The following is a 13,455-nucleotide window of genomic DNA, read 5'->3' as shown; positions in this document are numbered from 1 at the left end:
GAAACGTCCTCTACTCCAGCACCAACTGGCAAAACCTTCTAATTTTCTAGACGCCTTTCTGCTTGGTTTTGGAAGGGGAGGCACCCAAGTGGGTGTGTGAGACACCTCCAGATGTAAGCCGGGACACAGTGACACCGAGAGAGCGCTCTTCTACTAGGAGAGGAAGTTAATCCCATCGAACTCCAGTCAGGAAAACGTAGGCTTGGGATCCGCGGCCGCTCGCTTCCAGGATCTCCCGCGGGCCTTCGCGGCTAAAGAACCAGGCGGCGAGGGCTGAGAACCCCGCGCTCTAAGTTTGGGGAAGGAAGTGAGGAAAAAAAATAGAACTGCTCCTTTAAGAACTTCCTTTCCCTTTTACTCTATGTTTACATAACACAGGGGCTGAGCCTCCGCCGGGCCGAGGGGGGCGGGGAGTGGGCGCAGGCGGCCCCACGCGCCGGGGGAGGGGGCACCCCGCGGGCCGGGGGCGGGCGGCTCGCTCCGCGTGGGGCGGGGCGGCTCCCACCTGCCCGCGCGCCGGCCCCCGCCTCTCGTGCGCCCGCTCCCTCCTCCCTCTCTCCCTCCCGCGGGGTTTCGGCGGCGTCGCTCGGCGCGGGCAGGTCCCCCTACTGCCCGGTCCCATTTGTTGCCGGCTCTGACTCGGGGCGGCCGCGGCGCGCGGAGCTCCGGGGAGTCAGGCGGAGCAGCCGCGCAGCCACGACGGAGCAGCAGCGGGACTGGCCACCCCGCGCCCCCTTCGCCGCCGTGCCCTTTCCCGGGGCGCTCACCCCGTTCTCGGGATGGGATTGTAGCGGCGGCGCGGACTCGGCGGGGATCGCGGCGGAGGCGGCGGCGGCGGCCGAGCGGGGCTCCATGTTTTCCCCTGGCCAGGAGGAGCACTGCGCCCCCAATAAGGAGCCAGTGAAATACGGGGAGCTGGTGGTGCTCGGGTGAGTCCTGGGGTCCCTGGTCCCGGGCAGCGGCGCGGGCGGGGAGCGTCCGCATCCTCGAGTGGGGCAGGCGGGGTGGCTCGGCGCTCTCTGGGGACTGCCGGGGCGCTCGGGGCGGCAGGAGAGGCTCGCAGGGCCGGGACGCCCCCCATGGGCGCGCGCTCCAGGCGCTGCGGCGGGCGCCGGGCTGCGCTGTCCCCGCGAAGACGCGGTGGAGGAAGTGGCGGCCGGGACTCGGGCGACCCCGCAGGGGCAGCGCCGGGCGCCAGGTCCGCGGCAGTATCGTGAGGGCGGGGGCAGGGGCCCCACTTCCCGCGCGCCGGGTCCAGCCGGGGAGGGCGGGCAGGAACTCGGGGTGAGGCGCCGCCGTCGCGGGCACTTCGCGGGGTCGCTTCCCGAAGCTGAGAGGCCGGCCGGCCCGGAGTCCCGTCTTCCCACCTCCCCGGCGGACCGTGGTTCCCGTGCCCCCGAACTCCGAGCGCGGCGCCGTGAGCTCGGGCCGCCTCGGGGTGTGGGATCCCCGGCTGCGCTTTGGAAATTGTTCCGATGAACGCCGCGGGCTGCCGCAGCCCGAGGGCAGTGAACGGTGTGTGACCCGGGCCGGCCGGTCCTCCGCTTCTCCTTGCTTGGAATGCCCTGGTGGGGAGGGGCAGGATGCGGCTGCTCGGGGCCTGGCACCGGGGCGCGGGCCGCATCCCCCTTGTCCCGGCCTCGCCAGTGTCCTCCCGGCGGCGGGGAGCTCGCCAGCCTCGCCGCCTCGGCTCCCTCTCTGCTGGTGAAAGCCGCATTTTGTAGATAGTAATTTATGTACAATCGTTAAACGGCAGCAATTAGAGACTTCATCTACTTCCTGAGTTTCCTTGTGACATTTCTATTGTTTACCCTTAATAAGCCAGGGGAGAGGCTTCGCGGGATTATAGCTGGATATAGTGTGCAGTGAAAGGGAAGGGGGAGGGGGGAAATGCAGGAAACTGGGAAGAAGGAACAACTTGGGTTTAGTGTTGAAGAAAGGATTATTTTTTCCTTTGGATGTGTCGCTCCTGGGAACCGCGCTTTTGTCCTTCTGCGTTGAAAGACCTGTATTCAGAACATCCTTGGCGCTGATAGGTAGGCTTACCACACATATGAGGAGTCATGGCTGTGGGAAGACTCAGGGAACTTTGCAAAACGTGTTTTGATACTTGAGTACCTTGAAGTAAGTGCTGACTTAAAAATAATTTAAGAGGAGTTTTTAAAGGGAAGCTTCCAGACACCGCACAACTCAAAGCTTCCCAGTCTTCCTGACTTTGTTACTAGTGCATTAAGTGGGGGTAGTATTGGAAATCTCATTACCTATTTTGAAGCTGTTTGCAGGTAAGTGTTTTTCTCACCTGCATCTTAATTGCACTTCAAAGACAAATATCAGGGTTCACAGGAAGGCGGGAGGAATGACAGGAGAAAAACCAGTTTAGTCTGTCTTATGTAACTTCAGCCCAACCTAATTTTGTGGAGTTTGGTTTTGTGTGGCTGGCTTCAAAGTATGTTTAACACTGGGAATTTGATGCGGAAGATTAACGTATGCCAGGACATTATTTTCATTATTTCCTTTTGAGGAAATCATTGTTGAGATGTTTCAGAAAAGCAGCGAGTGGGCCTGGAGAGGTTTTGTGTTCATAGCTGGAAGTGCAGGGCATTCCGAAGCCACGGAAAGGATTGAAACCCTGGATTGTCCTAGTATCATACATAGTCTTACTGCACAGGAGCCTGTGGATATAACGTTGCAGTTGCATATGCTCTGCCCTTTGCTAATGCTTTTCCAGGAGACCAAGGTATGACATAGTTGGCCCTTAGTGGGCGAGACACTCAATCGTCATTTGTGTACCTACTCTGTGCCTATGCTGTTTAGGCATTGCTGATGCAGTGAGAACAGGGAACTTTCATTTTAGTGTGGAGTGACAGGCATAAACAGAAAGAAACATCCAAATAGATGAGTAAGAAGTGACCATTTCAGGTGTAACCACGTTCTAAAGAGGAGCTGATAAACTTGGAGAGTGACTGCTTAGGTGGGTATTGCTTTCTTCGACTGGAAGGTCAGGGAAGTTCTCTCTCAGGAGGTGAAATGTGAATAGAGGGTGCTGGTCTGGTTTTTGAATACTTGAATTGTGGTGTTTTTCTTTTTTTGAGAGTAGGTTTCTGACTGTTTACCAATGTTGAACACATTGAAGAGTGCCGGTGAAAGAGTGACTAGGTAGGTAGATTTTTAAAGAGAACCTTATTCATATTCCACCCTTAGGGTTTCAGACAGTGTACTTCATCTTAAAACAACAATAACATTCACATAGAATGACTATCTTTATGATATTATCTTTATGTCCTCTGGGACATAAATATTGGAAAACAAAATTTCAAGTAGGTTTTCTGAATAATGAGATGATTCCTGAGATCTAAAAATGGCTAATATTTGATATTGATAGAAGCTTTGCTTGTCAAATTCAGTGCTTTTTTGTTTTTTAATGGTTATATGGCTGTCCTTTTTGCTCACTTTTGAATGTCATAGTAGAACATTACTAGGAAATCCTGGAGAGCGGAATGAAGAGCTGATAGATGTCTATATCCATATACAAATACTTCTGTATCTTTTCATATGTTACACAGTATTATTAAGAGGTTCCACATAGCTAGGATTTTAGTGAGCTCATCACTTTCTGGGCAGATTAGTGGAATTTAATTATTTCATGATTCCAGCCAGTTATTGTATCATAGCTGCGACTCTCTGTTGTGTCCACTGCTTAACTGAAAGTAGAGAAAAATGAGTGGTCTAACCAGCAGGGCTTTTTGCTATAATTTTAAACTTACTAATGTTTTGAGGTTAGGGAGGTGGATCAGGATTTGAGAGGCAATTTGATATAGTGGGAAGAACATGCATTTACACATGGGTGACCTGGATAAGCCCTGCTCTTTTGCTGACTGGCTCTGTGACTTTGGTTTAGTTCTTTCTCCTCTCTGTTTCTTTATCCATTTGCAAAATATGATTGGATTAGGTCGCCTTCAAGAGCCCTTCCTGGTCTGTGCTCAGTAATTCTGTTCATTGGCGCAAATGTGGAAAATATTTAATTACATATTCTAAGTTCCCTGGCAGTTGTTTTAATAGCAGAAAAGACCAATGCTGTGGTTGTTTTTTATGAAGGAGATGTACTTAAAAACAGAATGTTTAAAAAAGTTGTAATGATATACATCTATTTGACTCACTGATGTTAGATTACCCATGAGAGCATTTAAATTGGGTAAAACTTTATGTTCCAAGTTTAAGAAAGACAGTGATGTTTTGAAGTTTAGGTAAATAGATGGAAATAACCAGCATAAAGATGAGATGATCTCATGATAAAAATTTAGGACTGGACAGCATTAGGAGAAATACCTGATGTAGATGATGGGTTGATGGGTGCAGCAAACCACCGTGGCACATATATACGTATGTAACAAACCACATTCTGCCCATGTATCCCAGACTTAAAGTATAATAAAAAATTTAGGACTGGAAGGAAGCCTAATGGTCATGGTATATGTTTAGCCCTTGTATTTTATTCATGAGGAAACTGAGGCTCCCAGAACGAGAGAGGTTCAAGTTCATAGTTGATCTGGGCTGAGCTAGGTGGCTGTAGTACCCCACTCTACCCTTTCCCCACTTTAAGACAGATTCCAGCAGCGCTGCCAGTTCTTCAAAGCATCCTTTCTGGATTCAATTTGAAGCATGTGGCTCTCTTGCTAATGGCCCATCATGGTTTTTGGAAAAGTATTGCTTACTCTCTTAGTTCTTCTCACCTCACAGTTGAATGGATAATGCGTTTTGCAAGCCTTTTTTTTTTTTTTTCTTTTGTTGCTTCACAAAATGTATTTTTATTGGCTCTCTCAACCAAGGGTTCTTAACCTAGGGCCCACAGATGGAGTTTGGGAAGTTCTTGAACTTAGATGGGGGAAAAATATGTCTTTATTTTCATGATATTCAAACTGCAGTTTAGCATTTTCATTCACTTATGAGTGTAGGCAACAAAAAGATTTGCTGCTAGATTTTGTTATTTAATGCATTATTACAGAAGTGCACATATGTATTACAATTTAAGACTTTTGAGAATGAAGCATAACTGATACCAATCGTAATCCTTTGTATTTTATTTTATATGTTTAAAAACATAGTCTGAGAAGGGCTCAGTACATGTCATCAAACTGCCAAAGGGATTCTTGGCACAAAAAGAGGGTAAGAACCTCTACAAATGAAAATGTATAAATATGACTGAAAAATGAAGTATTTTGGTAGAAATTGATTAAGCTCTATAAAAGGAGGTAGATACCTGCCTCATTTCCTTTGGATGATGCAGTGTTCTGTCAGATAAGACAAAGAGGATTATAGTAGCTTGTAGAGTTTATGGTCTTTTTTTTTTTTTTTTTTTTTAAGCAGGTCCCAATTTCTATATGCTTTTTGTTGTTGCTATAACCTCAACACTTTGCCTTGACTACTCCACCCTTTGGTGGCAATGAGAAACCTTCAAATATACCCTAACACTCTTCCTTTTCTTATCCTCCACTCTAATTTGGGCCCAAAGACATCAAACATTAGTATATTTTATAGGCTAAAAGGTCTTTGAACTTAAAAAAAAAATTATAAAACAAAATCTTTGCTGTCACTCAGCATGTGGGGTGATCTGAAGAGCTCAGACCTGTTTGTGTGGATGGAGTGTCTAATTCTGTAGGGCTATTAAGGGTTATGGTGTTACTGGCTTTGAGTTACTATATTTTCCTTTACTAACTTTAGCCTTGTTTGGAATATGTGGCTGTCTGTGTTTCTGTGTGGTTTCTGGTCTGGCATTCTCAGATTTATTTGTTTCTCTCTTTAACACACCAAGACTGAAACCTTCATTAGGGCTTTTCATTTCTGGTTGTGTTTCATCCTGCGATCAATATTTGGGGATGCTGTATATAAAGGAAAGTGAAACAGGCTTGATTCAGGTTCAGTAATTTTACCAAACATTTTATCAAAAAGATAAAATATTTATGCACAAAGGACCAAAACAAACAAAATAGCCATTGCTATATTTGAGGGAGACGAGTATTGTCACATTGGAGCACTGGTTTTATTTCTGCTGTGCAGGCCTTGCAGTGTGGCTTTCCTGAAAGTATGTATATGGGGTTGTAGGTTGAATTTTGAATGGAGACAACAGCAACTTAGTAGACCTCATTGGTATGGAAGAAAAATAACTGAAAAGTAATTTATAATGTCTTTTGATTTAATTAAACGTTTCTCCTGGGGTGTGCAGAAATCTATTTTATTAAAAGAAAAGTAAAGGTTAGAATAATTCATTTATAGTTCTTACTGAGCTTATTGTCACTTTATTTTCTGGAAAATAAAATAGTAAGAGCAGAAAGTGCTTCGTATTTCTTAGCTTTGTCTAAATCAGCTGTTCTCAACCACTGTCTCAACTACCTCATATGTGATCAGTCTTGAGGGTATGTGGCCAGTAATTTATGACAAGTAATAAAATGTGGATCTTTCAAATGATTCGGAGATGTCCTGTTAATAATGCCATTTTTCACCCTCTTGCATTCTGATGTGTTTTCTCAAGTGGGAGAAAAGGGGGTGGAGTTACATCAGGCAATCCAGGAATGTATTCATTCAGCAAATATTTATTGGCTGTGGACTCTTCCAGGCATGAGGAATACAGCTAGGACAAGGCAGACACATTCCTTTTCCTGGTGAACTGCTCTCTTATTTTTGTCCCAGCCTCTTTGTGGATAACCATTACTGATACATGGTTCATTGATGTATTCCCCAAATATCTGAGCATCTGCCACTTGTCAGATGCTGTGGATTGCACTAAGGGATGCGCAGGTGAACAAGACAGTCATGGTCCCTGCTGCTGCAGAGCTGACAGCCTAGCTGGGAGACCAGAAGGCTGGGATGGTGGATGTGTTAGTGAGTCCCCTAGCCATGTGCTAGAATGAAATGGGGATGACCAGGGTGGGGATAAGAGGGAAAGAGTGCTTTCTGAAGAAGATTTGGAGTGTTCTGCAACCTGGAGATGAGCACATGCGGCTACTTTGAGGAACAGACTAAACTGTGGTTTTTCTCCTGTCATTCCTGCCTTTATGGCTAGAAAAGAATGACTGAATGAAATAATGTGAGGGATGATGATGGGGGGGAGATCATGAAGGGCTTATAAGATATTGGAAGGGATTTGAACTTTACCCTGAGGGCACAGGAGACTGTCGCAGAGTTTTCCAGTATGAGATGGGAGTGAAGAAAACCCTCTGCTCTTTGCAGAATGGAGTTGGAAGGCACAGTGGAGTTGGAAAGAGAAACTGAGGCTGCAGCCCAACAAAGCAAAGAGAGAATGGAGTGTGAGCTGGAGGGCAGCTGTCTTGCTTCTAGTTTGTGGTTTGGCTACCTCCTGAGACCAGTTTCGTGTGATTGACCATTCATTGAGTGACTCAATATATTGACTGAGGACCAGTACTGCTCCCAGCCTTGGGCTACACCAGCGAACAAGACAGACAGCTTCCCTTCCTGCCTGCTTAGAGCTTACCTTTTATTGGGAGAGGTGAGCAAGCAAATGAGTAGATAAAAAAGGGAACTTCAGAGACTTCTGGGAGGAAACTAAAGCAGGATAAGGAGGAAGAGAGTGATTGGGTGGGCAGGGGTGGGTGAACTGGCAGGGTAAAATGCTAGGGATAAGGTAGCGGGGGATCCTTTCGGGCAGAATAATAAGGAAAAGCTTTTCTGAGAAAATAATCCTGTGTCCTTTGAGAGTCCCCACTTCTTTCAGTTATTTACTTTTTTTTCTGTTTAAGCCACCTTGAGTGGGTTCTGCTCTTACAATCAGAAGATTCCAAGCATTCCGTTGTTAAGAGGCAAAGTATATAAGCAATTTACTGAAGGGAAAGTAGAAGTGTAAACAAATACAAGGGCAGATAGTTAAGCATCCCTGGACAAAAACGTGGTTCTGCCCTCTGTGCTGCTTGCCATGTGCCCAGAGTGGCCATTGCATTCCACTAGAGTGTATTTGCTCCTTGAGGGTGGGAACCCTGACTTCCACCCCGCTTGGAGTGCTGGTCTTACCTTTCTGGTGCATGTTAGGTACTCGCTGAGCCTCTTGGAGAAATGGATTTCTGTGACACACCCTAGTTTACCACCCCACATGGAGATGTGGCCAGGGCTCAGTGAATGTTTCTGGACTTGGAAGGAACATTTTGCTTCTGTAGCACAACTGCAGTTTTGTAAACAATCCTACCAACCTTTAGGGCCCAAGTCACAGTTTCCCTGAGAAACTAAACATGTGCTTTACTGACATCAGATATTCTAGTTTCAACTTTTGTTTGTTTTTCTTTTTGTCAGTCACCTAGCAGTCATGTTGTCACCTGCAGAAAGTCCTGCCTTGAAGGGAAGCCGGCCATCTGTTCTGATTCCACCAGCTGCTCAGAGCTGCATTGCAGTGCGCCACAGTGGCGTTGAAAGGCTGTGGTCATTAATGCCTGTTAATGATGGCTGGAAATACTGTGGCATACAAGCCTCTTGGATGACAGACCTAATAAATATGCATCAGGGGGCATTTTCAGCAGCAGGTTTAAGGCTATTGAGAGTCATTCTCGATTGAGGTTTTCTTTCTAGCCATCCACATAATGCTTCCCACTCTCAAAACACTTAACTCTGCTTATCCCTGCTTTTCCGCTCATGCAGAATCTGTTTTTAGGATGAGAAATCATTATTTCAAGCTTTGTACTTCCATTCTTATTAGTACTGGTTTAACAGAATTTAACCAGAGCGAGCAGTTGTGTGTTTGGCTTCTAGGCTATTGGTATAAAATGGCTGATCATGATTACCAAGTACTTCGGAGGACCTCGGTGGCCCCCCTCCTTTCCCATCTTGTGCTTCCTGCTCCATGATTTTAGAACACTAATTATAATCAGAAATGGTGATGGGTGAGCAATTAGGCTTTTCTGGACTGATGATTGATTGATTGATTGATTGATTGATTGATTGTGTTGGGGAAAGGCCCTTCCTGCGGAAGGATTGTAAACACAAAGGAGTGTGCTTTCAAACTAGATCCCAGAAGATTGTGCGGACTAGATCCTTGATGGAGTACATGAGATTACATTATGGTTCGGGTACTTCCATCACATGCTCTGGATATAACTCAAAATGCACCCTGACAAGACTGATATGAAATAAATTCATTCAGTTTTTGTTGAGTTGTTTTTTGCCTCCTCGGGTTATTGATCATTCTAGTGAGCACAATTTCAGCCTTTTGGATGAGTTATTCCAAACATTAAGTACTGTACGGTTTGAAAATCTTAGCTAACAAAAGCATTTTTAGAGTGACTTTATAATTTATAAGTCATCTCCCAGTCTTTTTGCATTTGTTAATCTCCAGTATTATCTCCTGAAATTTGTTGAGAGCACGGCAGTTGAAGATAGCCTAGCTTACTGAGAACTATGCTTCTGGTAGACTGGAACATAAGCAGCTTTCACCCAGGAGAGCTAATGCATGACACAGATTTTCAAGCTTTTAAAGGTCACCTGACATGAAATAACAGAACTAAGAGATTGGAGTGGGTGAGGTAATCTATAGAAGCATCCTGCAGGTGCAGGTTGGCAGAAGGACCAGAAGAATGTTAACGCTGCATTTGGGTGGTTAGAGGACAGGATGAAGAGCTCATTTATATTGGTTGTACCTGTCTGTGACTGTTGGCAGTAAGAAGGTAGTACAGTTCCTGAAGTACTTTATGTCTCCTCCACACCATGGAGAACAGTTCTGTGTTGGTGAGAAGCAAGCCAAGGCAGAAGATCGCTCTTGTCTGATACAGTTTAGACAGCAGCCACTGCTGCCAGCCACCTGCATAGCACTCAGGGTAGGGAGAGCTACAGGCCTAGCATCCACTGGTTACTGCCTCCAGATTGAACACTTTGCCGTAGAAAGAAAATGAAAACATTCCTCTAGTAGCTAAAGTGAACATAACTTCCGAAATTTCCCCAAAATCTGTTTGGAGAATTTTAGCATTTTTCATTTCTAATGAGAGGGAATGAAAAATGTAAAATAAAAACTTTTGCATTCAAAATTGATCAACTGAGTGTAAAAGAAATTTAAATAATTGAACTTCCAAATGATGTTAAGTTTGTAGCTTTCATAATTTTGTCGTTTTTAAAGCTTAAAATTATAATAAGAATTTTGAGATGCATGTACGTATGTATATATTTTATTGCATGTGTGTTCTGCATGGGTATATTAAAAATGAGATTCATAGATCCTTCACATGGACCCCTGAACCTTAAGTTGAAGGAAAAAAATGGGATTCCCTGTACATACTAGGAATTAAGCACTATCTCAGCATACACACTAAACACTGATCACTCAGTTTATGTTAGCTGATGCTGCTGTTGTTGCTATTTTACGAGGCTAATTTCGCTTCAGAGGACTGGGGTGCTACATAAGGAAATGTCCCCGCAGGGGTATACAGTCTAAGGGTAAGACAGATGACTTAGCCACAAATCATTAATTAGGATGTAGAGGGGTGGTGGGTGAGAGCTGTGGGCATACTATATGCCAGGTTCCATTAGGTGGTTTACATTATCCTTTCCAGGAGTTCAAATTTGTTAACTGGGCAGTGAGGCTCCAGCTTAGTGACTTGTCCAAGGCTCACTCCCTAATTAGTGGGAATCTGGTTAGAAGGTAGGTCCTTATGGCTCTCATGCTTGATTATTTCCACCAGGGTGAAGGTGAGAGGCATGTGTATTGCTGGGAGATTGGGAAAGATTTCCTGGGGCAGGTGGCCTTTTAGCAGAGCCTTGAGAGGTGACCTGGGTTTCTATAGAGCAGTAGTAATAAATGCATGGCGAGTTTGGAACCTTGAGGGGTTTGGCTGGAGGCTGAAATACTTGGTGAGGGAGGTGAAGTTGGAAAGTCAGGTTGGGGTATTGGGGTATTGAAATACTAGGGCTAGGGTTATAATAGGTAATCTCAGAGTGGTCCCTGCCTTCATGGAGCTTTTTTTTTTTTTTTTTTTTTTTGGGGGGGAGGGTGGTTTTGTCCCCCGCGCTGGAGTGCAATGGCTGGATCTCGGCTCACTGCAAGCTCCGCCTCCCGGGTTCACGCCATTCTCCCGCCTCAGCCTCCGAGTATCTGGGACTACAGGCGCCCGCCACCACGCCTGGCTAGTTTTTTGTATTTTTAGTAGAGACGGGGTTTCACCATGTTAGCCAGGATGGTCTTGATCTCCTGATCTCGTGATCCACCCGCCTCGGCCTCCCAAAGTGCTGGGATTACAGGCTTGAGCCACCGCGCCCGGCCTTCATGGAGCTTATAGTCCATCAAGAAGGAAGCTCTAAGCAAACCTGGCAAGGTGCTGTCAAGGAGTACAGGGTTTCATGTACAGAAGGGGACAAAATTTGTTTTGGGGGGAGGGCAGATTTTTGTGGCGAGGGAAGGAATTCCATGTCAGCAGAAGTAGAAAGAGTGAGTTAGCTAAGGGTTCGCAAGGGGAAAGCAGAGTGCCTGAAGGCACATCAAGAGGTTGAGGGACTGAGAGGCTGAGAGATATCCAGCGCCTTTGGAATTGAAGGGGTGAGAGGGCCTTTGTGATGAGAGGGACTTGAAAGGAAGGACCTGGGCCCAATAAAGTCTGTGGCCTCTGAGAAGGGGAAGCCCTGCTAATAAGGGCTTTATTCCAGACTCTAGGTAGCAGGCAGTGTCAGCCTTCTGAGTAGGTTAGTGAACTAATCCTTAAGACCTGGTCTTGCTTGAAATCTCCAAATAGGCTTGTTTTCCCTTTTGTAATTAGTTTCCCTCCTACCTTTGTCTCACTTCCCCTGCCAAAGAACAGTTGCTCACAATGGGTATAGCCCCCTTCTGTGCGATGGTGACAGTGAGATGGGGTGACATGATCCGTTTAGTCATTTGGGCACTCAGTGATTTGATTTTGAAACTTGTGCTGGAATCAGTGAATGTTTTGGGGTTAAACTCCACTGGCCAAGCAGTTAGTGATCTAAGAACTCTTTCCTGTTAACCATTCAGACAACTGTCCTCCAGAGCCTTGCTTTCCCTGGAGGCCCAAGGGATGAGGTCCTGAGTGCTTTGTCCACCAAGAAGGGAGGAGAAGGACCCATAGCCCCGTGCTCTTTCCTGCATCGGAGGACGCAGAGTGTGCCCACCAGCTAAGGGATCGCCCTCAGGAGGCAAAATGGGCTGCTTTTCCTCCAGGCTGTTGTTTCAAGCAGTGGTGGGCTTGTCCCTCTGCCTTGGGGTCTTGGCTGTCTCTTGCTGAGCTGTGGCAGCAATAGTGTGGAGCAGGTGGGACTGGCGTTTTGCCCCCAGAGGAGCCCCTCTGAGGCTCTGAAGGTGTAATTGATCCCATTGCTGGAGAAAAGAGCAGAGCAGATTTCTGGCCTTGCAGCATTTGCTGCAGGTGGCGGCCTTGGATTGCTGAGGGGCTGCCCTGCTTGGCCTGGTCGTGTTCCCATCTTGACCTCTGCCATTTCTTCAGGTTGCTCCTTTTGAATTGAAGTGGAGGTCCCTGGCCAGAACCTGCACTTAAAAATTATCCTTAAAGAGGAAGCATTGAGATCTGAGTCTTTTTTTCTTTTCCTGCGGAGATGAGGAAATTCTGGCTAGACTCTTGCTGCGTAGTGGGTTGGTTCTTCCTGCTCCTTGGGGGAAAGTGCCCAGAGGGGTGGCTCCTGAACACTGATGGTATCTGTCCTTCATTGAGGGCTGATTCTTAGCTAGGTCCTTTGTAAAGTGCTGTTCCTTGTGTGGCCTCTTTAAGTGTTCACCAAGGGAGGTGGGTACCATCACTCATCATTTTATGCATGAAACTGAGTCATGATGCTTGAGAAACCTGTGCAGGGCCACATGTGACAAGAGTGCTAATTCGAACCTGGGTCTTTCTGACTCCGGGTTGTTCAGTCCTGCCTTTAAGTATGTGTTCCAAAGCAGTTTTGTATGTTTTTATTTTGTTTTTTAACCAAACCCTTGCCATACTGGGTATTCTCATTAAACATGGTGTAAAACTTCACTCATTCAAAGAAGTTACCAGTAAGGTGAATTTTTTTTTCTTGGGTTTACAACTTTTATTAACTTTTTTGGGAAGTTGCCCACATACGTGCTTTGCCCATGTAAGTATTGTGCTCCTAGTATGTTTTCAGAAAATGAAATATGTGTTTTTGAGGAAATAAAAATGAATCCATATCTGCCCTATCTACCTGAATATATTATAATATATATAATTATATTTCATGTTGAATTGATGCATCAATATGAATTGAATATTGGATAAAGGCAGGAAAAGCTGCCTTTATCATCCATAATAGTAAGTTCATTTCCCTAGTTTTCAAGATGATCCATTTTCTTTCTCCTTCCAGAAAAGCTGTCTAACCTTATTAGCTATGGCATGTACCCTTGAAATCTTTCTTCTTGCTTTTGTTGCTGTTGTTAGTAATTTAGGCTAGAATTTGTATTTTGTTTATAGTTTGGAAAAGGGGCTTCAAGTACTTTCCCTCTCT

General features: G+C 45.7%; 1 protein-coding gene across 2 annotated transcripts in view; it reads left to right on the top strand.

The window, feature by feature from the left end:
- Nucleotides 1-374: 374 nt before the first annotated feature.
- PELI2 (pellino E3 ubiquitin protein ligase family member 2) overlaps nt 375-13,455 on the top strand; it is a 185,927-nt gene continuing 172,846 nt past the window's right edge. For both annotated transcript variants that reach the window (XM_023231259.1, XM_023231252.1), the window contains exon 1: nt 375-929. In XM_023231259.1, coding sequence (XP_023087027.1) covers nt 853-929 — 77 coding nt within the window. In that variant the 5' untranslated portion in view covers nt 375-852. The remainder of the gene's footprint in view (nt 930-13,455) is intronic.

This window comes from Piliocolobus tephrosceles, chromosome 6 (genome assembly GCF_002776525.5).
Source record: "Piliocolobus tephrosceles isolate RC106 chromosome 6, ASM277652v3, whole genome shotgun sequence".
NCBI lineage: Eukaryota > Metazoa > Chordata > Mammalia > Primates > Cercopithecidae > Piliocolobus > Piliocolobus tephrosceles.
Note: the sequence above shows the minus strand (reverse complement) of the source record. Positions and strands in the feature narration are given on the sequence as shown.